The sequence below is a fragment of the Formica exsecta genome, unplaced genomic scaffold, assembly GCF_003651465.1.
Source record: "Formica exsecta isolate Colony F162 unplaced genomic scaffold, ASM365146v1 scaffold441, whole genome shotgun sequence".
Taxonomy (NCBI): domain Eukaryota; kingdom Metazoa; phylum Arthropoda; class Insecta; order Hymenoptera; family Formicidae; genus Formica; species Formica exsecta.
This window is the reverse complement of record NW_021851645.1, coordinates 95,818-123,546: the sequence shown is the minus strand read 5'-3', so window position 1 is coordinate 123,546 and position 27,729 is coordinate 95,818. Positions and strand designations below refer to the sequence as shown.

General features: G+C 32.2%; 1 protein-coding gene across 2 annotated transcripts in view; it reads right to left on the bottom strand.

Annotated features, from left to right (window-relative positions):
* Positions 1 to 1,658: 1,658 nt before the first annotated feature.
* LOC115240544 (putative fatty acyl-CoA reductase CG5065) overlaps positions 1,659 to 27,729 on the bottom strand; it is a 28,337-nt gene continuing 2,266 nt past the window's right edge. For both annotated transcript variants that reach the window (XM_029815760.1, XM_029815761.1), the window contains exons 2-8: positions 11,700 to 11,979; positions 5,444 to 5,760; positions 4,869 to 5,116; positions 2,872 to 3,058; positions 2,621 to 2,806; positions 2,274 to 2,534; positions 1,659 to 2,177 (exon numbers count right to left, since the gene is read on the bottom strand). In XM_029815760.1, the coding sequence (XP_029671620.1) occupies positions 2,099 to 2,177; positions 2,274 to 2,534; positions 2,621 to 2,806; positions 2,872 to 3,058; positions 4,869 to 5,116; positions 5,444 to 5,760; positions 11,700 to 11,979 (1,558 nt within the window). In that variant the 3' untranslated portion in view covers positions 1,659 to 2,098. The remainder of the gene's footprint in view (positions 2,178 to 2,273; positions 2,535 to 2,620; positions 2,807 to 2,871; positions 3,059 to 4,868; positions 5,117 to 5,443; positions 5,761 to 11,699; positions 11,980 to 27,729) is intronic.

Sequence of the window (27,729 nt, the reverse complement as noted above, 5' to 3'; positions counted from 1 at the left end):
TTCTAAGATTTTGGCAAGGATGCTTTTTTTGGATACAATTTAATTTGGCAGATGATATCCGATCTTTGAAAAGTAATTTTATTCTTAGTTTTTAAAGAGGAAAATAGAGGACATTGGCATAGAGCTACTGGGAGATTCAAAGCGTAGATTAAAAGCTAGTGGCTATATTGTCTAATTCGATAGAGTCAAACAAAAGTTGTCAGAATTTTTAAGCTCTTGAAGTTGATAGAATGGACTCGCATTTTTCTAGTTTTTTTTTCAGGGGGAACTGGAGCAAATGATGAATCCCTTACGTGTCTTGAGCCAAGTTCTTTATTGACAACATATTTTAAATTTTTGGTGATATATATATATGAATATTTATATTCGAAGAAGTCAGATATTAATTACAAACATTGTTTATGTCATTACAACATTATGTCATTACTTGTACAACATTATGTCATTACAACATTATGTCATTACTTGTACAAGTTTGATCATGACAAAAGTGTACAATATACACATTTATGTAAAAACATAGTCATGATATCGCTCAATAATAATGTATCTCATTAGTTTGTCGAAGTATATTTAGGCAATAAATTTGTTACGCGCGAAGAAAGCAGTTTACTTAGGTGTTTAAAGACTTACGCTCAGGAACATGCTTGATATGCATTAAGTGCTTGTATTTATCTTAAGAATAGTAAAAATCAAACCATCGTAACATTACTTCTAAGATGTCATATTTTATAAATAATTAAGCGGATAAAGTCTTTGTTGAATTTCATTCAATAATGATTTGTCTAACAATGTAATACAATCATATTATTTTTATTCACACAATGTGTGTGTGTGTGTTATATATACATAAATACATGTTTACTATTTTATTCACCATATTACAGATATACATACAATTTTGCGAATTTTTAAAGAGATTTTATCCTCGTGTACGGATCAATTTTGTTAATAATATAATTAATACACGCGCGTGAAAACTGTAACAAGCTCTTGCGCGTGATCGTTTATGTCACAGCCGCCTATAGTCCCTTTAATTAGTTTAGTTTCACAAAAGGGATTAATTAACCAGACAACACGAATGTCTAAGAGACATTTTGTTTTAAAAATTCTTTTTAATAAATGTATTTGTTCCTGTAAGCGTGGTGTGCGATAAAATTTATTGGTTTAATGATAATTGTTTAATCATATGATTATGAGTATTTGAATTAGCAAAAATAATTTCATTTTGATATTGATAATTATTAATAAGGCAATACAGTATAGGTCCCCTATATGTATGTGTGTATGTGTGTGTTTTTTATTATTTTTAAAATATATAATTAAAGTCAGTCTTTGCGAGTATAATATCGTATATTAAAAAATTTCGGTTATTCATATTGTACCATGTTAAAGGAGTTATTATTGAGTAAAGTTTGGTCAATCAGTGTCGACTTTTAGCCGGACGCACGTCAGTGAGCCGCTCGTCTGTTAGTGTGCGTCGTCGTAGCGACGGAACGACGCTCACGCACACTACCAGGCGCGCGGCTAAAGGTCGACGCTAATTGGCCAGACGTTATTCAATAATAACTCCTTTATTAAGCGTTATAAAAAAAATGTTACAGGACTTTTCTGTTCAGTTTACTGTGCTCTACTTGCTCACGAGCGTTGTCAAGGGTGCTTTGGGACACCCTGTATATCTTGATAGAATAGTTCAAAATAAGAAACACATTTTGTTTGTATGTGCCAATCGTAGATTAGGTCGATTAGATCATATAGCTCTACGAAGCTAACTTAGTAATTACCGTGGAAAATGTAACAGATATGTGAGAAAGTGTTTTAAACAAAAGTTTTAGTATTTACAGTAATCTTGCATTCACATTTTTCAAAATTATATTTTATAAATTACTCTCTCCCCCCTCTCTCTTTCTCATTAATATCTGATTTAATTAGTATATTAGTACTTAACAACAGTTTAGTATTTCGAAGTTATATATCCCTTTCCTAAAATATTTCTTTCCGTAATGTTTTTGCAGCGTTTCTAAAATCGCACGAATTACGATTCAAAAGTTTTCTATAGTATTAGTTTTCTATAGTATAGTATAGTTTCTTGATGGTATCACCGACTGGCGCATTTGATCATTCCTAATAACACGAATATACTGAATATTTTGGTTAATTTATGCATCCAGTACAATCTGTAATACATTAATGATCGACTTATTTCTCTTGTTCAGCATATATCTTGGAAACATGAAAATGTGATTAAGAATATATGAAATTGGGAGACTTACCTCCATAAACGACTACGGGCATTATTTAAAGTATCTGGATTGTCTTTTAAAATATATTTTCTAATTCCTAACATGTATTGATGTAAATATGTGTCCCAATCCAAGCTTTTGATATCTACATTGAAGTCGTTACAATGCCCCGACGCTTTTACGAATTTCACTAGTTTCGTCATGTTATCAGCACAGAATTTCCACTCGTTTATCGCGAAGAACTCTCCGGTTTTAGCAGCGCGCTCGAAGCGTTTGGTAATTTTCATCATTCTGAAAAAAGATGATGCGTCGAAACATTATCATAAATAAAATTTCTGTTTTTTTCTGGAGAGAGAGAGAGGAGGGGGGGCACTTACATAGGTTTGTAACCTCGGACCTTTAATATAAGATCTACGATAAACGCAGGTAAAAAGTGCAGCATAGCTACCATGATAGCGTGAATAAATTTGTTTGTCCTAAACGTAAAATCTGGATACCACATCACATATTTCGACGGGGACTCTATGGCGTGCTTTCTCGTAAGATGTCCAAATTCGCGCCATCTGCAAAAAATCATTTTTTTTTTATTGTTTCACTATGTTTGTTCCAGTTTCTCACAAATACTCACGTGATCGGATGCAGTGCGCTGCTGGTGCAATTGTAAATCCTTATCGTATCGGTACGTTGCATAGCGTTATACCAAGAAGCGCATATTAAGGTATCGACAACAAAGTCGACAGGTACAACATCTACTATTAAATTCGCGTTACATACGATGCTTCTAATAGTACCTCTACCTATTTCTGTCATTATACCTATCAAATAATGGGATATAATGTGTGTATGCATCTATATAATTGATATTAATATAGAAGAAAATTAATTCATTAAAAACGCTTGTTTTTATGCAATTTAAACTTTTAATATACTTTTATTTTTAATTATATAATATAACTCGTTATATTTAATAAAATTCTTCCGTCGAGTTAATGTCACGGACATTAGTGGAAAGAAAGTTAGGTTAGATTAATTATATATATTGGTGTGTCTTTTTTTCATATCTCTAATAACTTTCTATTGTATAAAGCAATTTGATCTTGGAAAAAAATACTAAATAATAGGTCACACTTCACCGATTTTATCGCCATTTAGATACATTATAGAGAATATTCTTTCTGAGTAACTTCCAAAAATCAAGTGGGGTATGGCCTTGGTTTAGGAGATATAACAAAATGAAGTTTGACAGTAAAGTTTTGCCGTACAGTAAAGCTTACGCTGTAAGAATTTGTTGTTTCTTCACTGTAAAAGTCTGTCTATGACTTTTAAGCGTTGGCGGGAGAGAGGCGAAGTCCCTTCCTTTTTGCACTCTCATCCTAAAAAACTTTAACCTAACCCAATCTTTCTTTTTTGTTATACATATATTTCTAAACCAATGCTGCCCTCCATTTAATTTTTGTACCGTCCGTATTGTAATAGTCTTTGTTCATAAAACGGTAAATATATGTATATTATAAGGGACTCACCCCAATGATCTTGACCATGACATATGTTGTCAAGATCATGATCCTGAGTAACATCCAAGAAGTTTTAGCCGTCGCTCATTGTTTATTAAAAAGTTGTTAACAATTAAATTGTACAATAAGAATAAGTATTAAATGCAATAATCTGAACTTCTCCGAACATGAATTTTATATTAGTTGTACATTTAAGTATTTAAGTAAATGCATGGGCAGGGGAGGGACGGAGCCTCTCTCCTTTAAATGATGTAAACAAAACTTTTTCTAGTTAGAAGATGACAAACAGATTAGTACGGCGTACACAAACTTCACTCTTCCTAATAACATTTTACATAAAATTTAAGGAAAAATGTATCTATTAAGATATTATCAAACTATGATTTGTGTTATATCTCCTAAACTAATGCCGTTTACCACTTGATTTTGCGGAGAATTACTCAGAACAATCTCCCCTATAACATATCCAAGTGGCAATAAAATCGGTGAGGTGTGATCTATTATGTATATTCACCAAAAAAATTTATTTAATCAAATATAAATATAATAAAATATATCTAATATATGTTTCCTTTCTTTTAATCTTTGTCTATATGTACAGAAAAAATAATAAGAAGGACAAATAAAAAATAATTAGGAAAATAATTTTTGCGCATTATTTTTTTTTTAGAAGAAGTGGAATTTAAAGAAATAAGAAAAAATGCTCATATACAATTACACATATAAATTTATATTAAAATTATTTTGTTAGTTAATTTTTTAATTTTCAATTATTCTTATTTTTTTCTTGTATATACGGATAGAGATTATACAAAAGGGGGGAGAGGAGAAAGAGGGAGGAGGAGGGAGAGAGGGAGGGAGAGCATACACACATGTACGGACACATATTTTATATATGATTATGTATATTTATATTCGATTATACAGGGTGGTCCTCGTAACGGTCGCCACGATTTTTAAGGCACTTACAATAATCTGACATAAAAAGGTCAATAACAATGCCTTAAAAATCGTGGCGACCGTTACGAGGACCACCCTGTATATCGATTTTTTTTCCCAAGCAACTTGGCCATCAAAATTTTAATGAAATTTACTTTAATGTAGATTATACCTGTAATACCGCAAACATTATCTACCCAGCCTGGAAATGGTTCTTGATACGCAGCGCAGACTATACTCGGTCTTACGATCGCGATCGGTAGACCGCTTCCCTTGGACAACACAATTTGTTCTGCTAGACCTTTGGTCAATGTGTAGGTATTTGGATGATTACCGATCAGCCTTTTCTCTATTATTCCTATCGTCTCATCGTCTAAATTTTCGCATATATCGATTACTGTGTACGGTTTTATCTCTGTGCTGTAACATTAGCAAGATGTATCATTATAAGAGTTTCTAAAGTGTGCTTGTTAAATACATATTTATTATTGTGCCGAAAATTATTTTTATTATTGTGTCGAAAAATAAACTTAATTTTGTAGAATCTGGTTTGTATCGCGTATAAAAAAAATTATGCACAAACAATATATAAAAATATACAAAATATTTAAAAACAAATAAATAATCTAATGCAATTCCGTGAGAAATGCAGAATATCTTCGCGACAAGATATAATTAAATTGAAGATCTTTGAAGACTTTTACTTGTGAAATGTTTGTATTTTTTTATGTATAATTGAAAGCTTACGTATATATCGATTCCTCAATTTCTCGTCGATCGGCGTTACTGTAGGCCGTGCTAACGTGAATGACGCTAATAAGGTTTGTCATACGCCTGCACAAGTCTATCATACGATCTGTGCCCCTTGTGTTTAGATTAACGGCTACTTTCAATGGCTCATTAAAACGTACAGTGGCCGCGCTATGAAAAACAATGTTAACTCGTTGTATTAACATATCCTTGTCTTCGGGCTGTAGTCCCAGCTCCGGCATGCCCACATCGCCCTTCACAGGAAAGATCTTATTTAAGGCGCCGGGAAATTCCGATCGTATCCTATCAAAAACCTGCGACAGAGGAAAGAACAGTTTTTCGTAAAAAAATGTGCATAGAGAAAAGTATTCGTAGCGTGATATTTTGTTCGACGTATGTATTAACAGACATAACTTCACAGATAATAATTACGGGAAATAATCGTGAGAACGGTAACAATCGCGACTTTTCGTTGTACGTTTTGATGACTGTGTTTGACACTTCAAGTACAATCACGCCACAGGCACAGGTGAAATATTTAAACCGTCCCTTCTATAGAGGAAGTTAAGTACAGTCAGAATCAATATTGCATTATAATTTAATATGCGCGGATACTATTACGTCTATAAGAAATGTTAATCTGAAAAATACGAATGTAGTAAAACTAATTTATGAAAAAACTAGAGAAGAGATAAACTTCTATGCACGCGCGCGCGTCGAGATTTTTGTGCATTCAATAATGTACACTGAAAAAAATGTATTAAATCCCCCAAAAATTTCTTTGATTTATAAAAATTATTTATTTAAATACTTACAAAGAGAGATTGGTTATTTCAATCAAGTAGCAAATATATTTGAATCAGTACTCTATTTCAAAAGAACTTAATTTGGTAATTATACATAAAATGGGCAATCTCACGGATGACCTTGACTTTGACATATGTTGTTAAGCTCATGACCCTGAATAACATTCAAGAGGTTTTAGCCGTCGGTCGTTGTTTATTAAAAAGTTATTAACAATTAAATTGTACGATAAGATCAAATATTAAATGCAATAATCTGAACTTCTCCAAACATGAATTTTATATTAGTTGTATATTTAAGCATTTATGTAAATGCGTAGGCGGGGAAGGGGCTTCGCCTCTCCTCGTGCACCCCCACAAAAAGAACTAACCAAACCCAAACCTAATTTTTATTAAAAAAATAGGAATTGGTTTGAGTTCGGTTAGTTTTTTTGGAGGTGGGAGTGCAGGAAGAGGAGCTTCGCCCTTCCTTCGTCCTCGCATTCACTTTGCAATGATGTGTATTACTTAGGAATGTACCCTCTACAATATATGTAAAAGTGAAAATGATCCGTGAGATGTAAGTTGATCCGAACATTTACCATTTTTTGGATTTCCCTATGTATAGTTTACAAAGTATGCATGTGATTTTTTTAAAGCATCTTTTTAACTCTTGTCAATATTTGTTTTTTTTCGTCGTGATGAACAATCATAATAATCAATGAAGATGATAACGGCCTCGACACGTTTTTTTTGGCGGTTTTATATATGTTTTATTATGTGCCACAATAATTCAGCAACGAGATACGTTAATCATAGCGAAAACGCCTTACCGAAATGCTACTCATCTACAGATATGTGCCATTTCGACGATTTCTTATAATAACAAAGAAGATCATGCGCATGGCAATCGTTAAATTATTAAAACAACTGAAGAAAAGGTATAAAAATAACAGAATGTGCACATATTTTTAGTTTTATACAGTAGATATGTTCCGTATTATTAATAAGAAATTTGGCAATTATGCATATTAGGAGCGATCTCACCGATTTCAATTGACATATGTTATCAAGGACACGGCTCTGAGTAATTTTCAAAAGATTTTCGCTGTTGCTCATTGTTTATTAAAAAGTTATTAACAAAATAAGTTTAACGAATGGAACGTAATTATCTGACACCGTGTACATTCAAAAAGGAATATATTTGATGAAATATGTATTCAATACATAGTAATCATAATATTGCTTTCAATACGCTGTATTTGTGTTTATATTCTTCGTAAGTAAATCTATTACAAATACGTATTAAAACGTAGTAAATAATCTCTTTTGCTTACGCGTCAAATTAAAAAAAAAAGTATTTTATAGTTTTACTTTATCATAAAAGGAGAGAGGGAGGGGGGAAAGGGTGGGTTAAGTCCCTTCCCCGCCCGCCTTTTCACTTTATAATACACACACATGCCATATATATTGTGTGTGTGTATACTTTTTAATATTAATATCAGAAAATTACGTTCGTTTTGTTAAACTTATTTTGTTAACAACTTTTGGTAAAACTGCATAAAAGGTAATACGCCTCCGATTTTATCGCCACTTAAATATGTTGTAAGGAAGGTTTTTCCGAGTAATTCCCCGCATGAAATTCGTGGGGGACGGCATTAGTTTAAAAGATATAACAAATTGAAGTTTGATATTAAAATATGTATATACTGTATAATTTGTTATTTTTTCATTGAAAAAAGTTGTTTATGACCTTCTAAGTTGTCAACGATTAGGTTATATCTTCCGGAAGTGGACCCACCCATAGGGGGAGTGGAGTAAAACCCACTGGGTTTGAGCAATAAAAGAAACATCATTAAATGATGTTTCTCTGTCAATACTACATAATGCTGTGTTGAATTGGAAAACTATTAATTTACATAAAAATTTATCTTTAATGGGCAATCTTTTATTAATTTCCTCGGCAGCAGTCACGTAAAATTGTAGACAATTATATCGAACATTTCCAATTATGTCTGCGCGTCCTTTTTCATTAAACTTTCGAGATATTCTTCACATTCAGATCTTAAATTTATATCATTTAAAGATTTTTGGTTTTCTTTTTCAGAAAATTTAAAATCATTACATACATTTTTTACAAGCTCTGGTTTCAAAAAATGTTTGGAAATTCTTATTAAAAGTTCCAATGACTTTAACTGCAAGAAGTGAATTCTTGTTTCCACAGCTTGAAAAAATGCATTAAAAGAATTTAAAAAATTTTAAATATGCTTCAAAAATAACTAATATGCTTTTACATCCGGATTATCTGTGATGGAAAATCCGGAGCGTCATCCCCTCCACTACGGTTGCGTGTTGCTAGCGTGGCCATTCTGGCATCACTGCCACTGCGTCCACGCATACATTTTCCCATCCACATAACAATTGAGAAGTGAACCTCGCTTCGCGTGATAAAATATATGTGTGGACACAATGGGTTTCGCCTCTCCTACGGGGGGTTCCACTTGCGGAAGATACAACCAAACCTATTTTCAGTTTTAAAAGTAAAGTTGGGTTGGGTTAAGTTAGATTTTTTTCGGGGAGAGGCAGAGCCCATTCCCCCGCCCATACATTCAATGACTAATATTTTTCGCATGTTGAAAACTGTTAACGAACTGCGAGAAATAGGTGAAACATTATTGACAAAGTATTAATGAGTGTATACCTGTCCCGTAAATATAAACGATCACTTTTTCCATGTCTGCTCTACGCAGATATAATGTAAACAAACTTTATTTTTCTTTATTTTATAGTAGAAAAAGCATTAAAACTATGAAAATGACTATTACGGCCCTTGCACACTGGACGCGATGAGCGATGGGCGATATCCAATGAGAGCTCTGCTTTTTCGGAAAAGAACGCGCGTAACGCGAGTAAATGATTGACACTCTTTAGAAAGAATAAAAGGAACTTTAATATAGCAACACAGAACACTATTACACAAAGAACACAGAACAATAATAGTAATCGTAAACTCCGATACATCCGCCCGGAATCGCATCCGTCGCGCTACTCAAGATGGCCCATCTCTCCCAAGATGTCCGCCGTTGTTTAACAACAACGCTTAGCAACGTTCTCCCGGAGACGAATACAGCAGATTCATTAATAACCGCCTTAGACGACCCGCAGGGACGCAACAATATATTATATGTATATTAGAAATACTATGTTAATATTTTAACACAAAATGAATGCAAACTTCATAGTAATTTGAAATAAATTTTGTGTAAAATCAACATATTTTTAATGATAAAATTAATTTGGAAAAACGTTATTGACGATCTATAGTCACTCTAATTCCTATTGTAGAATAAAATCGACATTTTTTAAAAGTTTTCACAGGATCGTGTTGATAAATCATCTCGAATACTGATTATTATGATTGTCCATCACGACAAAAAGAAACAAATATTGACAAAAAGATTTGAATTTGACTTCAAAGTTTGGATTGGATTCAAAGATTAATTAAACTTATTGTTAGCCATTCTTTCATTCTCATTAGCTTTTCTTTCATTGTTTTTGTTTTTTAACCTTTGTTTATGACCATCTTTATGACCTTTGTTTTTGTAACCATACCGATCGTGTCAACACTACTCATCATTATATTATAAACTACCGACGATATACGTGTGGCGATGACGTTTGGTCCACTTATTTGTACAGATTCAATGCGGGTTTTAGTGAGTCTTCATTCTGATTATTATTTTGGTAAATGTTCGGATTAACTTACACCTCACGGATCGTTTTTATTTTTACATATATTGTAGAGGGTACATTCTTAAGTAATACGTGCTTTGAATTTTGTGGCGTTCTATTTTTAATTTGAAATTTGACTACAACTGCAAATGCTGTGTATGTCAAGTTTTACAATTCCAATTTAATCTTTATATATTGTTATCCATTCTGAAGATATACCAAAAAGTTCCGGTCCGGAACTATATATTTAATATTGAAACTGTATATTTTTAATGCACATTAGTTAATAAAATTTAACAATAATAAGTTTGCGCATCGATATTCGCGTCTTGACTTTTATCTGCTAATTTTCCCACTTAATTGTTTTTACCCTGAGCCTATTGCTGTTATTATTAAAAAAAAGGTAAAACTGCATGAAAAGTAACACATCACCGATTTTATTGCTACTTAAATATGTGATAGGGGAGGTTCTTCTGAGTGATTCCCCGCAAGAAAGAAGTAAAGAACAGCATTGGTTCAGAAGATATAATAAATTGAAGTTTGACATTAAAGTTTGTATGCTGTAATAATCTGTCATTTTTGATTGAAAAAGGCTGTTTACGACATTTACGCGTGGGCGGAGGAGGGACGAAGCCCCTCCTCCTGTACGCCCACCCCAAAGAAATTTTAACCTAACCCAAATCTATTTTCAGTTTTAAAAGTAAAGTTGGATTGGGTTAGGTTAGAATTTTTTCGAGGTGGGAGTGCAGGAGGAGTGGTTCCGCTCCTCCCTCACCCACGCATTCAATAAATAATATTTGTCAAGAAAGACTCAGAAATTCGTATAGTTGCATGTTAATAGCTGTTAACGAACTGTGAGAAATAGGTGAAACCGATTATTGACAAAATATCCATGACCGTGTACCACAGATGTCTATACTAAACTAGATTGCTAACATGTCATCATCAGAATAGCATGGCTTGCGTCCAATAGGATTACCGGTGTATAAGAGAAAATGGCCGCCGCCATAGTTTCCTTGTTATGAACATCATGTGACGCATATACTAATCCTCTATTATTTTTTTAAATCGACTAGTATTGTATATGTTACTAATTTATTTTTTTTATCAGAAACTTTTTGAATAATATTATCCATATAAGCACTGCATTTGGTAAATACAGGGTGTTTCAGGAGGAAAGGTCAATATTCTGGGAGGTGATCGTATCGGTCATTTTAAGCAAAAATGTTCGCCATTTTCTCTCATACAACCAGAAACCTCATGCGACACAAGTCCCAGTTAGCAATCCAGTTTAGTATAGACATATGTGCCGTGTACTTATCTCGTAAATGTAAACAAAAACTTTTTCCACGTCTACTCTACAACAAATACAACGTACATAAACTTCACTTTTTCTAATATTATTTTATAATATTTGAGAGAAATTAAAATTGTGAAACTATAATTTGTTATATCTTCTAAACCAATGCCGTCCCCCACTTCTTTCTTGCGGGGAATTACTCAGAAGAACCTCTCCTACAACATATTTAAATGGCGATAAAATCGGTGATGTGTTACCTATTATACAGTTTTACAAAAAAAAAACCAACTTTTTGTTCAACAAAATTTGGACATTTCTTCTATATGGTGTTTTACGTAAACTGCATAAAAAATTACCAGAATTAAGTTTTCTTACTTAAAATAGAGATATTTTCTTTCCGAATAACTTTGCGATATGATAAGCGTATATTTATACAAACAGGATTTTCCAGTAGTTCCCTGAAGCGTTCTTCGATAGACTGGTTTCTTTTTGGACGGATTAGAACGAAAATTGTGGCCACACGAGGACACGAGCGCAGTAACTTTTCCAGGAGGGCTTTCCCTAAGAAACCAGTAGCACCAGTTACAAGGATCACCGTTTCGGCGAAAAATGTGTCGATCGAACTTCCTCTCGAGTAAGTCTCGTCGTGTGTGTGCCCCGAATTGGTTTGTGCGTTCGTCGTTCCCATTTTGATATGTGTTCCAAATTTTACGCAGTATCTATGAAAAAATATATTAACATTAGACAATAAATTGACGAAGTTTTACATGGTATAGACGTGCCTTCGATATTGCAGCCACGTTAAAGATATGTATCACTTGATATGAAATCACTTAAAAGTTATTCGCTGGAACGACTAGGTACAGCCTTCGGAAGATCACGAGACATACGAATGAAATGAGACACTCCTTTGATCGACTAACACATTTATTAATTATCGCATAGAGTTTATTTACACGGAGTAAAACATATAGTCCACAGTAATTATTTCTAATAAATGTTCTCGCACTTGAAGAAGCGATTTTACAAGATATCGCGAGAATCGCGTAACAATCGCGTACTATAATTCGCGTGACTTTCTTAATTTATTCTTTTTTGACTTAGCATATCGTTCCTTTCTGTCATCAGACTGAGCGATTTCGGTTTTCGGCCGCCCAGCCCTCGATTTTCACACCTATTTCGCTCGAGTTTTAGTGTTCAAAACGATCAGATCAGTAATTGACGCAATTGACAAATAAGTCAGAAGCTGTCTCTTTACGCTCTACCACAAGTATGATTTTACCGCATGGGCGAGATTTCGAAGATATGTCTCTTCATATCATCGAGAGAGGGGGAAGGGTACGGAAGGTACGAAAGGTCTAAATCATGCGATAAATTCTTTCGATGGTCTTCTCTAGCCGTTCTTTCTATTACAAAAGAGATAAAGATTCATTCAACAAAATTAAAAATATAAAAAACTTAAAAAAATTTATTGCTTTTTAAATAAAACAACCGTATTTTATGAAAAAAATGTTTAATCTTTTTCTATTTACATTTCTTGCTATGTGTTATACTTGAATACACACAAAAAATCCAATATCTTTAAAAAAAGAAAAAAAATTTATTCAAGGTATTTATATTAGTTGTCTCGCAACAGTACAATCTAAAATTTTATACTCTGAGTCAACGGTAAAACATCCAACTACATCACGGTCGTACGTACAGGTCTTAAAACCACTGATGCAAGTTTTGTGTTCTGTGCCCGCTGCTAGCGCGTATGGAGGGGATAGCGTACACAAAGAATTTTCTTGCAAAACTTGTATCACTGTTTGAAACTGGTCGCAATTTAAGTGGTGGGGGTATGGTCGCTTAGATTGCGTTCGGAAACATCACCCGTATGCACACGACTGTCTTGACTGTGTTAATTTGCTTACGGCCTTACGGTTACGACTAAAATTTTTTCACGTGCAATAGCCTTAAGCGACCTTCCCCCATCACTGCACACAGAAAAATACATACTATATACAAGTAAATATTACTTGTTTCAAGTATTTCAAAAGTTCATATATCCGCAAATCTATCGTAAGTTCATCATAAGCATCAAATTTATTCAAAATGTATTCTGAATCCTAGTAAATTTAATACTTCAATTAAGAATATTAACTTATATGATTGAAAGAAATACACTAAATTTTTCTGATCTAATAAATTTTCTTACATTAAATTAACCATATCTGTTTATTAAAAATTATTTTATTTTATTGAAAATGAAATCTTGCTTAAAGAGTGATGTCGTTTTACAAAAGTTTGAAGAATTTTTTTTCAAGAATGTATTTCAATTGTGATTCAATTTTATTTTTCATATTGAAGGAAGAGATTTCAACCCAATAAACACTGTTATATTAATGTTATATAAGAGCAGTAAAACGGAATGTTACAAATAATATACATAAAAATTACCGATAAGTTACTGGTTAATTGTAACATCTCACTCATAAATATAACATGTAATATAACATATGTCATACCGTTGTTATATCCTAGTAATACTCCGTATAGAATTGAAAGTTCATCATAAGCATCAAATTTATTCAAAATGTATTCTGAATCCTAGTAAATTTAATACTTCAATTAAGAATATTAACTTATATGATTGAAAGAAATACACTAAATTTTTCTGATCTAATAAATTTTCTTACATTAAATTAACCATATCTGACTTTTCTCGATAAAATTTTATAATATTCTTTAAAAGAAAATATTTACTTTTTTTGAATACATGATAATGAGTATTTCTAAAATTTGTGACAAGTCTATTTTAAGACTATTATTAAGAAAATATTCTTTGTTAAAGATAACTGTTACTTAAAACAGGTAAAGTAAACTGAATAATTATTTTACTTAGCAATAGAATAATATTTTTCTGTGTGTACCAATATAGCGTACAGTGTGTATGAATGCAAATGATACAATATATCGGCGAAAAATGCGAAAGACTTGATGTTGATTGTATATCGATCTGCGATTCCGCTTAAATTGACAGCTGGAAAATTTGGAAATTTTTCGTTAGAATTATTTGGAATAGTAAGATATATATCTTTAAAAAAATATATTGCTTTATATGCAATCATTGTACAGAAATATCTATTTCTTTAGTTTGTAAAAACATTTTGTTTTATTTATGTTTTATATTATATATTATGTATTGTTTATAAATTTTTCTTTTTGCATATATTATATACCATCCATCATTACTATCATTCGTGAAAATAAAATTCAATATTTCATCTTTAATTTTTACTCTATTTAGGCAGTGAAAACAACAATGGAATATTTATCCGCGTTGCTAACAATAAGAGAATAAAAAAAATTTTTATTAAAAATTATTTTATTTTATTGAAAATGAAATCTTGCTTAAAGAGTGATGTCGTTTTACAAAAGTTTGAAGAATTTTTTTTCAAGAATGTATTTCAATTGTGATTCAATTTTATTTTTCATATTGAAGGAAGAGATTTCAACCCAATAAACACTGTTATATTAATGTTATATAAGAGCAGTAAAACGGAATGTTACAAATAATATACATAAAAATTACCGATAAGTTACTGGTTAATTGTAACATCTCACTCATAAATATAACATGTAATATAACATATGTCATACCGTTGTTATATCCTAGTAATACTCCGTATAGAATTGATTCATATAGAATCCACCATAGATCTGGTAATTAAATAAATAAAAAAAATAATTTATACATATTTATTTTATAAAACTTGCAATTTAATTTTTATAAAACTTTTTATAAAAATTCCAATTTTTTGCTTCAAATAAGCAGTAAATAGATTATTTTCTATTTACCCGCCCAATTTCAAGTAATCTGTTTAATATTCTGAATCCCTTGTTGGAATTGTATTAGAAATTAAACTGTCAAAGAAAAGGTATATTTTGTATCTTATGCTAGTATCCGTCTTTTGCGGGTTTTATATGTACTTCATGGCAGAAACTTGAATACGAGTTAGTTAAGTCTGGTTTCGCCACTTAGTGGCAAGCGAAGGAACACGTATATAGGGTAAAGTAAACTGAGTAATCATTTTTCTTAGCAATAGAATAATATTTTTCTATGTGTGGACTTTCAAGACTTGTATGTACGATCGTAGACTACCTACAGTTACCGTTGAAAACTTTTGAACATTCTGTACGCTATTGCCAAGTTAACGCTCGCAACATTTGCGAGCATCATCTGTCTTTTTTTAACTTTTGGTGAACAACAAGGATGAAATAACACCGTAAAATCTTTTTATTATTATATTTCTAAAACTAAACGATCAATAATTTCAGTTTTTTTTCTAGTATTTCTAAAGTGTCCTTCGCCGCATAGCGGCAAGCGAAGGAACACATATAGCAATATTATATTGCAATGATATTCTGTTATATTACTGTTGTAATGTTGCAACATAATTCGTATGATATATGTTACAATTTTATATCATATAGGTAACTTGCGTTATATTATTTGTTTCTTCGAATTTGTTATGTATTATATATAGAAAAAGTTTATATAACACTAAGATAAAACAATAATAATGTTAAATTGCAGTAATATTTAATACAGTAACCATTGTAACATTACATAGTAACACATATGATATATTTCAGTTATATATCATATAAATAACTTGTGTTATATTATTTGTCACTGCCACGTTATATTATTGCAACAAACAGTGTTCATTAGGAAAATACCATCCTAAAATCGGTTTTGGAAAAATCTAAGATTTTTCTTACATAAAAAGATACAAATGTGTTTATAATATTTATATGGATTATTCATAAAGTAACATGTATGTATATAAATTATTCTTATTTTCTTTATAAAATTCTGGGTCTTTACGAGAATTTCTAGACAAGTATAAGATTTCTATTATTTTTTTTGTTTTTTAATTACAATTGTTTAAAAATTATACGATTTTACCAAAATCAGTATTTAACTTTGCATTTCCCAAAAATAATGCGAGTTTTGCAAACCAGTCTCGATGCAAATTATTCTTATTGTTAGATGTTTTTAATTATAAGATTTTAACATATCATATAAAGTGATTAAGAGTTGGAAGAATCCCGGGAAGTGATTGATTTCATGTAATATCTCTTTCGATGTCAGATAAGACTTGAAACTCGTTTGCTCGAGAAATGGATGAATAATTCGCGACCTTATAATCAAAGCATAAATCGATCTTATAACTGGGAAACATTCTCTACAATATTAATACGGCGAATAGCATTTAACCAAAGATTGGAATTATTTATAAAATACTTTATTTCAGTCGGGAAACTTGCTCTTGATAAATCTCTAACACTTTTGAAAAATCTTCCTTTCAGCGGAAATTTTGATTTCAAAGGAAAAGGTATCAAAAACCAAAGTCAAACCAGAAAAATTATATTTATTCTGAATATTAGGGGTTTGCAAAAGTTTTTGCCGTTTTTTAACCAAATTTATTTGTTTTATTTACAAAATTAATACAATATTTGTTATTGAAAATATTTTCCCCCGCTTTCTACAGCTTTTCTCCATTTTTCGAGCAAGAGAAAAATTCCTCGTCGAAAGTGGGTGCCACATGAATTAACCAAAGCGCATTGTGAACAGTGGATGGATATGTGCATTACATTGATTTCAAAACAGTAACGGAAAAGTTTCTTGTGGAAAATTGTGACGAGTGAAAAGTGGATTTATTTCAACAACTCCAAACGAAAAAAACGGTAGGTAGATCCTGGTCAACCAACAACTTCGATGCCAAAACGAAATATCCATGACTACAAGATTCTTTTTTGCATTTGGTGGGATGAGAAAAGGGTGCTGTACTTGAGATGCTCAAACCAAACTGTTACTGGTGACCGTTACTGTCAACAATTGCCGTTTAAGTGAGAATATCGAGCAAAGAAGATCATTTACTGGCAAAGGACGTCGGCTTGTCATCCTGCTGCATGATAACGTCAGACCGCATACTGCTGCTATGACCAGAGAAAAGTTGGCTGAGCTCCGATGGGAAGTCTTACCGCACCCGGCTTATTCACCAGACATTACGCCTTCCGACTATCATTTGTTTTGGTCGATGCAACACGGTTTGTACTAGTACACGTTTTTGGAATGAAGTCGAAATCCGAAAATGGGTCGATGAGTGGATCGCCTCCAAAGGCGAGGCATTCTTTCGACGAGGAATTTTTCTCTTGCCCGAAAGATAGAGGAAAGTTGTAGAAAGCGAGGGAAAATATTTTCAATAAAATATATTACATTAATTTTGTAAATAAAACAAATAAATTTGGTTAAAAAACGGCAAAAACTTTTGCAAACTCCTAATAATTATACAGCATATCCAAAGATTGTCAGAATAAAAAATATGCAAACATCTTTATTATTTATTCTTAGTAATTATATACCACCATTTGACAACAAAAAGTTTAAAAATTAACATTAAATAGATTGATCATGTCAACATCGATGTTGGAAAGAGAGATTTTTAATAAAATAAAATATTTTCTTTGTCATACAATTATGATGTAATTCTTCTTCGAATTTAATCATTGGATTATCTGCTGAAAACGATTGAACTTTTGCACACTTTAAAACGCATTCTCAAATGTCTTATTTACGTCTCGATTCATTTCTATATTCATCGCTAGTATGACACGCCGATGGAATTCGCAGAGATAATGTATATTTGAAAAGATGCACCGACTAAAAATTAATGCATCTTTTAATACATAAATATTGTTATTATTATGAATATTATTATAAATATTGTTATTATTATTATTATGAATATCGAGTACGATCGATATTAATTAACGCATAATGAATTAAAAAAGATGAATAATTAATCCATCCTTCGTTTGAAGTAAAATTCCAAATTGCTCTTCCTAATATATATGTAATATACAGGGTGTTAGAAAAGTCTGGAAACGGTCAAATATCACGTAAACAATGCATTTTAGAAAAAAATGTTTCAGACAAAAGTTGTATGGTTTTGAGGGGGACATAAGGTGGTGTCATTAATTTGACCTTGGATGGCATCGTTAAGGTCAAGTCAAGGACACCTTTAATTTCTTAAATAAAATCCCCTATTTTTTATTGCATACTCTTGTAGTTTATCTCGAGACCTTTACAAAAAACACCATAATAAAGTATTCTTTCATTAAATACTTTTTATGTTTACGAGATATTTAACCGTTTCCAGACTTTTCTAACACCCTGTATATGTATATACATATATACATATATGTATATATTTATTTATTTATTTATTTCTATTTCAAATATATTTTCTCTGTATGTAGGATCTTACTGCATTAAATAGCCTTTCATTAATGGAGCATCGACTTTGGAAGCATTTATTATGAATATTTACTATCGATATGAATGTTTAATGCATTAAATAGTCTCTCACATCAATCGAGCATCGACTTCTTAAACATTTGTTACTCGTGACACAATCAATAAACAATCGTTCTGTCAAGGCCGAGTTTACGTTAACCGCTTATCTCGCTTTGACCGCATTTACTCTTCCCCTCCCCTCCCTCTTTTTTCTCACTCTCTACTCGATGCGAGAAAATAATTCATTTCCAAGCTCTGGCCTTAAGATATAATTACAAGCAGTGGCTCGCGACAGACTCTTATCATTGGAGACAATTATCAAAGACAGTGCACTAACCTAACTCACGTTGAATACGAGACAAAGCGCGAATTAAGAAACTTAACAACTCGCACTATTAACACTAGTGCATGAGAATTCATATAATGTATTTTGTGATAATAAAATGTGTGAAAAATAGATTTGTGCATTAGAGATTGATATATGTCATGTTGTTATTTGATTATAATACTCAATCAGAAGTTGGCCATATTGCAGGGCCGAAAATAAAAAGGTAGACCGCGATATTTCAAGTTGATAAAACTCGTATAATATGTAAAATATTTACATTATATTATACATCGTTGTATTCGATTCAAACAGCGCTACAATTTTTTTCATATTGAAATATTCACATTATTATAAAAAATTATGCATACCTCTCCGCTCGTTAACATAGATAGTTATTGGAAGCAACCAATATACTTACATAGAGCTCAGTTTGAACCATTTAATTTGATATATATTTGTTACAATTTATCTCTTTTAGTTTAAAAGATAAAAGGAGGTGGCCACTTTTGGTGGGACACCCTATATATATACACGGTGCGGCATTTATAGTGACGCGGGCATATTTTTCGGAAACCAAGTGAGATATCAAAGAATGTTTCAGACAAAAGTTGCATGGTTTCGAGGGGGCCACATGATAAAAATATGGATTTGACCTTAAGTGGTCTTTTCAAGGTGAGGTCAATGTGGTCGATGTTTTCTTAAATGGAACTCCCCATTTTTTATTACATATTCTTGTAGCTTACCTCGAGAGCTTTCCAAAACACTATAATAAAGTATTTTTTCATTAAGTACTTTTGAGTTATTTTATATTTTAATCTGACATATTTTGATATAAAAAATAAAAGTACTCGTAAAATATTTAGTTTTTAATAATCTTACCGTAATACTTTTATGTACAGAATAATGAGACAAATCAATTAGTGTAAAGAAAAAAAAAATGATTGTTTTAAAAAATACATTGTAAATAATTACATACTTTTTCTTAAAAACAATTATTTTTTTTACACTAATTGATTTGTCTCATTATTCTGTACATAAAAGTATTACGGTAAGATTATCGAAAACTAAATATTTTACGAAATATTTTATTTTTTATATCAAAATATGTCAGATTAAAATATAAAATAACTAAAAAAGTACTTAATGAAAAAATACTTTAAAGGAGTGTTTGTATATATCCGACCCAAAAATAAAAAATACTTTATTATGGTGTTTTGGAAAGCTTTCGACATAAGCTATAAAAATATGCAATAAAAAATAGGGGTTCCATTTAAAAAATTAAAGGTGACCTTCACGTGACCTTCAAACGACTAGCCAAAGTCAAACCAAGGTCACCGTTGTACGTCCCCCTCTAGACCAGATAATTTTTATTTGAAAAGTTTTTTTGTAAAATTGCATATTTTCGAAGTATTTGCCTGTTAAGATTAAAAAGACTCACCCTGTATAATTCAAACCGAAGCTATCGATTAAGCTTATTAAAAATACGATCGGTTCAGCCGTTATTGAGGTCCGATAATCTAAGGTACTCGCAACTGATCAACTTGCGTATAGATACCCGGAGTGCCTTGCGGCTTCGCATGAACTTGGCGCGAGACACTACAGTGTCTCTTGATGCAACGTTTTTGCAATCTTTTGGTGTTGTATGGGCAATAATCGCTACCCAGACAGTACCAACACCAAGTCATCTAAAAGTTGACTAGAAGACGACATCTTTTTCTATAAAGACGTCTTTTAGTGAGAGTATATAGTCGATGAAAAGGTGACTAATAGACGATATATGTCTCATTGCGTCATCATTTTTTAGCATGATATTTAAAAGATAATTAATTATAATATGGACATTTTTGAGTCGTTCTTATTATACAGCATGTAACAAAAAAGGTGTCCACTACTTTAAGGTTAGATAGTACATTTCAAAATGATGGAAAAAGTTCCTATCAACATAGGTTTGCAAATGACCTCCTACCAAGTTATGAGCATTACAACTTTTAAGCTTAAATTCGTTGTTAAAATTATTAAATGTATACAAACAATGAATTTGCCACTTTGAACATCTCCTTTAATTTTTGTCTTTGTTGTGACAACTTAAAACGTATTTTGTTCGTTTATAAATTTAAGGTAGTACGTTCACGACAATCAACCAAAAATTCAACCAAAAATTCAACCAAAAATTTCGTCCCATGTACATGTCTAAGAGATCGATAATTTAATCGGATCATTGTAGAAAAATCTATGAAACATATAATATTGACGTGATACTCTCCCTCTTTCTCTCTCTCCCCCTCTCCCTCCCTCTCCCTCTCCCTCTCTCCCTCTCCCTCTCCCTCTCCCTCTCTCTCTCTCTCTCTAATGGATAATACAAGAAATATCATTTATCATCGCAAAACTTTTTTTATTAACTATTTTTGTCACACCGGTGGGAAAAACTTTTTGCTAGAACTGTCCGTGCTGCACCAACACACGGAACAGGTTGCGTATACAGACGACGCACGCTGTTGTGTACGCGCGCCAACGACGGTCGACAGTCGTTCCTTTCCCTCTTCACGCGATCGTTTGCTCGCCTAATATATCTAATAATACCAAAAATATCATGCTTCTCAAATCTATATCTTCAAAATTAGACGGTAAATCATCCTCCAAGTTTGTCGAATATTTTTGTAATCTCTCTCTAGCATTCTCTCATTTTTTATTCCATTCTTAAATGTAGTTTTGACGGTAGAATTAAAAACGTATCGTTGGTGCATGCTTTGTACATGGGTTATGTGCAAATCATGCCAACTTCAAGTATAAATATCTCGCTATAGGGACGGTAAATCTCATTCAAATTGCACAGATGTTTGGATAACATACCTAGTATCGAGTATACCAAGTTTTAATAAATTCTTAAAGAAACTTTTTCGCGGAGATACTACCTTAACCCCAAAAGTTGTAATGCCCATAACTCGATAGGAGATCATTTACGGATTTATGTTGATAGGAACTTTTTTCATCATTTTGATGTGTACTACATTAAAGTAGCGGACACCTTTTTTGTTACACCTTGTATGTATTATAGGACTAGAATCTAATAAATGCTGTTATGTTAATGTTACATAAGTATAATAAAATTGAGTATTACGAATAATATTGCATAAGTATTATCGGTAAGCTGTAATTTCTCACTTATAAGTATGATTATATCGCATTTATATATTGCATTTATATCTTATATATAGACAAAAATATATGACCTAACATATACGTTCTCTCTTTTATTCTACGTCTATAATATAATTCCACCAATAAATCCAAAAATAAACTTTATTTTTACATAAACTTGTCACCAAAATCACAGAAGAGCTAAACCAAATGAACTGATCACTTTCTGAAAGATCTACTAATACTAAAGTCTAAGACTTCTTAATTCCTCTAGATTTCTAGAATTAATAGTAAGAAATGTAAATATTTACATTTCTTACATTAATCTAGCGATTAGTACAAGAATATTGTATACCAAGAAATGTCGATCATAGCGGAAAATATGAAGCAACGAATTATTGCAGCATGTTCGACAATCAGTCCGGAAGTGTTAAGAAGTGTCGTGCTTCAGGAATTTAACGATTACAGTGTTACATCGATGCAAACGGACATCATTTCAAGCATCTCTTATGACGTAAGAATAATTGTTTTACTCTTTTATTTAAAGCCGAATGACCTTGTATTATAGGTTGTTGAAATCGTATAGCATGCCATTGAAAAAAATAGAGGTGACCTTGAAATCTTCGAAGCGCTTCCACTCACAGAAAAATTATTAGCATATACTAGCATATTATACTTAGCATATATTAGCCACCAGGCTACGGGCTTCCCGTAGTTAGGCCGGGCTTTCCGGTTGCTGGGACGGCGCATTCTGACACCCCGCGTTACACCAGGCTACGGGCTTCCCGTAGTTAGGCCGGGTTTCCCGGTTGCTGGGACGGCGCATCCTGCTAGCTTATAAGTCCGTATTGTGTTCACCACGACCTATTATACTGTAAGACCGTTTGTATATACCGCGACCTGTTTGTACCGTAAGACCGCTTTGGTGTCCGCGTCCTAAGGGACTCTAGTACCGCCTTGTATACAGGGTAAGGCATCTAAGACCGGCCACCCGAATAACTCCCACAGTTCTGGAGATAGGAGAAAATGTTTGAAATAAAAGTTGTATGGTATCGAGGGGGAAATCTTGTGGACTTTTATGTACAGAATAATGAAACAAATCAATTAGTTTAAAAAAAAACGAATAATTGTTTAAAAAAATACATTATAAATAATTACATACTTTTTCTTAAAAACAATTTTTTTTTTTCCAATTGATTTGTCTTATGATGGTATATGTCCGTGACATACGCGCATTTTGAGAGAGAAAGAGAGAGAGAGGGAGAGAGGGAGAGAGAGAGAGAGGGGGAGAAAGGAGAGAGAGGGGTGGGAGGGGGAAAGAAGTGAAGAGAGAGCAGGGGGAGAGAGAGGGAAGGAGAGGGGAGAGAGGGAGGGAGAGGGGGGAGAGGGAGGGAGGGAGAGAAGGAGAGGGAAGAGGAGTGGAAGGGAGAGGGGGAGAGAGAGAGAGAGAGAGATTGATTTTTATTAGCTTTCTCAGCTATTTGTAATATAAATCTAGTTTACATTAATTACAATATATTCTTTTAACATTCGCTTAAACGGCACAATTTCTTTATTCCGCTTTATTTCAGTTGGCATGGCGTTATACATTTTCACTCCTTCGTAAAACATACTCTTTTGCGCACTCCTTGTTCTGCGATATTTTATTGCAATATTCCCAGCTTGTCGTGTTTGTCTTTCACTCTCATTTCCCACTATTTCTAATCTATTTCTTAATTGCTCCGGTAACATGCTCCTTAAAATCTTAAAAATAAAAATACACACATTATAGTATAGTCTCTGTTTTATGGACATAAACTGCAGTGCTTGCAGTTTACGCTCCACTTTGGTATGTTTATCACATTGCAATATGATCCTCATGGCCCGGTTTTGTACTTTTTGCAATTTACTCAGCTGTGTTTCTCCCATATCAATTAACAGCGTCGCACAATACTCAAAGTGAGGCGCTATAATTGTCTTATATATCATACAATACATCTAGTGTATGCCGATATGTAATTACCTATTCTATTTAAAAGACTCGTTTTTTCCCCTATTTTTTAGCATATAATCACAGTGGTCTTTAAATCGTAGTCTATCATCATTAATTATGCCTAGGAATTTCATTTTTTCCACATGTTCTATCTCAGTTCCATCCAAACATTTCAATGTAACATTATCTCGCAGTTCTTTTCTTATACTTCTATCATATATTTCGTTTCCCTGCATTCATTTTTAACTTATTTATATTCATCCACTCTTCTATTATAGTAAATGCCATATTCATTTTGCCCTCTAATTCCGCGCTGTTTTCTCCAGTATATATTAACGTATCATCTGCAAACATTTTTATATTACATCCTTCTGGACAGATCTTGATTACATCATTTATATATATTAGGTGTACAACTTTGGTTCCGCCGTTTTTTTTCCGAAATTCGAGGCTTTATTGTAAAAAACTGGTTATACATTTATGATTCAAAGTATTGTCCATCGCTGGCCACTACTTTCTCCCATCTTTCGGGCAGCGTACGAATCCCGCGTTGAAAAAACTGGTCATCTTTTGAAGCGATCCACGAATCGATCCAATTTCTTACTTCTTCATAAGACCGGAATTGCTGGTCAACCAGACCGTGTACCATTGATTGAAACAAGTGATAGTCAGAGGGAGCAACGTCTGGAGAATACGGCGGGTGGGGTAGGACTTCCCATTTCCACGTTTTCAAGTATGTCTTGACCATTTTCGCAACATTGTCATGCTGCAAACATTTTTATACTACATCCTTCTGGACAGATTTTTATTATATCATTTATATATACTATAAATAACAAAGGTCCTAATATAGATCCTTGTGGTACTCCATATCCTGTGGCCATTAATTTAGACCATTTATTATTAAATTGAACTTGCTGTGTTCTATCCTTTAAATATGATCTTAACCATTCTATAACCATTCCTCTAATTTCATATTGATATAATTTCTCTAATTATATTTCTCTATCTATTGTTTCAAAGGCTCGCTTAAAATCCATGAAAATTACCCCATCCATTTTTGCCTCCCTAATTATCAATTTCCATTCATCAATGAGTGTAAATCACTGTTTCACACAAATACTGTTTTCTAAAGCCTGACTGATGCTCTGTTATAATACAATTATCTTCCAAATACGTTTCGATTTGTTTTTTAACTACTAATTCTAACACTTTTTCAAATATTGATAACATATTAATAGGCCTAAATTCACTTGCTTTTCTAGCTTTCTCTATTTTTGGAATTGGTATTATCGTAGACGTTTTCCAACCTTTTGACAGCTACCTTCTTTCAAAGAGTTATTTATTATATCAACAAATTCCTCTTTTATTACGCAAAATATTGCTTTTAAAATCACGATACGACAAAAAAAACTTTTTCAACGAAAACTGAAATAACTCGTCAATAACTACTCGACGCTACATTTAAATATTTGCATGTTCAAGACAAACGTCGATACTAACTAGTTTAATAATTCTCTGAGAGAATGCGCTAGTCGTACTGTTGCAAAAAAATTAATTCGCGATTTTTATTTGTTGCATTGCATTTTCTTCCATACGCACACTGCATTCATTATACATATATTATATACATTTTCTTACTATTCTTCAAGAACAAAAAAAATGTCGACAATTTTGATAACTATAGCATAAATAATTAGGCAATGATGCAGGAAGTGCAAAAAAAGCCATGAGTAAAAAATTTTCAGATTGGGAAAATTTAAGTATTATGGAAGTATACAGGATGTCCTAAAACTACCGTACTTCCTCTTAATCGCACATTCCTTACAATTAGAGTTTTCTCTCTCTCTCTCTCTCTCTCTCTCTCTCTCTCTCATTTTTTTATGTTGAAACCGTCTTTTTTGGATATTACATTATTTTCTGGTTTTTTATGCAGTCAGATAAAATTGATATATCTTTTATACTTACAAATAATGAAAAACATCCCTGTTTTTCTTCGTTGTTTGATACACAAAAAATATCTATTTATACATTTTTCCTTTTGCATCAAATTTATAGCTCTTTTTTTTTCACATATCAGACATATGAAACTCTGTTTTATATTGAATAAAGTAAGTTATGCATTTTTAACATTGAATCTATATATGCTTTTTTTATCGAATAAAGTAACTAATGTGATTATAATATTATTTTATAACATGTCTCCAACCTCTTTCAGTTTGACATAACGATGACATTATAATTACTTAAATATTTGTATAATAAAAATTCCAAAAATTTCTGTTTTAAGTAAATGCGTATATATATGCGCAGTTTGTTTAAATAAATAGTGTATATGAAATAATTGATATAATTATTGATTATAATAGTATTAAAGAAATTTGATTTTGCACTAAAGGTTTACACAAATATACTGGATGTAACTAAACGAACGCATATGGACAATACTATCAGATACAGAACAACAATTCAAATCGAAAAGTCCTGAACCATTTTCCAGAATTCGCGGACACGAAATGCACAGCGTGATTATCCGTGCCAAAATAAGCAATTTTTTTCTCTGGCAATTGCGTCTGAACACTACTTTTTAAATGAGAGCAACTTTAAGCTAACGAATGAGTTCTCTAGGTTACGCATGAATCAGCGACGCGAGCATGGCGTGTGTGAGCGTGTACGCTATTTTACTATTTCGTTAAAGATTTTATAACATATACTATGCATGATATTTAAATATCGCTATTTTGTGAATATAACGTACTTAATAAGAGAACATTTTCTAAATGATATCACAGAAGCAACGACTGAAAGTAAAATAAGTAGATTAGATAACACATAAATAAGTTTAAGCCAAGATTATTGTTCTAACGTTCTAAAAATTTTGTGGCCCTGGAAAGGGCCATGAACATAATCTACTTATTTTACTTTCAGTCGTTGCTTCGGTGATATCAATTAGAAAATGTTCTCTTAATAACTAAGTTGTATTCAAAATAGCGATATTTAAATATCATGCACAATTCATATAAAATCTTTAGCGAAATAGTAAAATAGCGTACATACACGTTCACGCGCCACACGCTCCGTGCGCGCGCCGCTCCTGATTCATGCGTAACCTAGAGCGCTCATTCGTTAGTTTAAAGTTGCTCTCATTTAAAAAATAGTGTTCAAACGCAATTTTGGCACAGAAAAAAGTTGCTTCTTTTGGCATGGACAATAATGCTGTGCCGTGTCCGCAAATTCTGGAACACTCTGTATATCAATATATTTATAATATTTGTTATTTCTGTATTTATTATGCAAATTTTAATTTATGTAAATTCTATTAATAATCATTAATAATAATTATTTTATATAATTAATTATTTTACAACGGAAAACAGAGAAGGTACGACGGGGGTCGGAGTAGAGAGACGGCTTTCTGGTGTATAGACAGGCGCTGATTAGCTAACTTTAACATCACATAACAACGAAAAGAAAGCTCAGATCAAAAAATAGTTCAGGATTTTTTGGTTTGAATTGTTGTTCTGTATCTGATAGTGTTGTCCATATGCGTTTGTTTAGTTACACCTTGTATAAGTAATTACAATGTCATATCAAATTTTAATATTCATTATATCAAATTTTAAATTTAAGATTTAAAGAAATTATAAACACATCAAAAAATAATATTATTATAATTATACTAA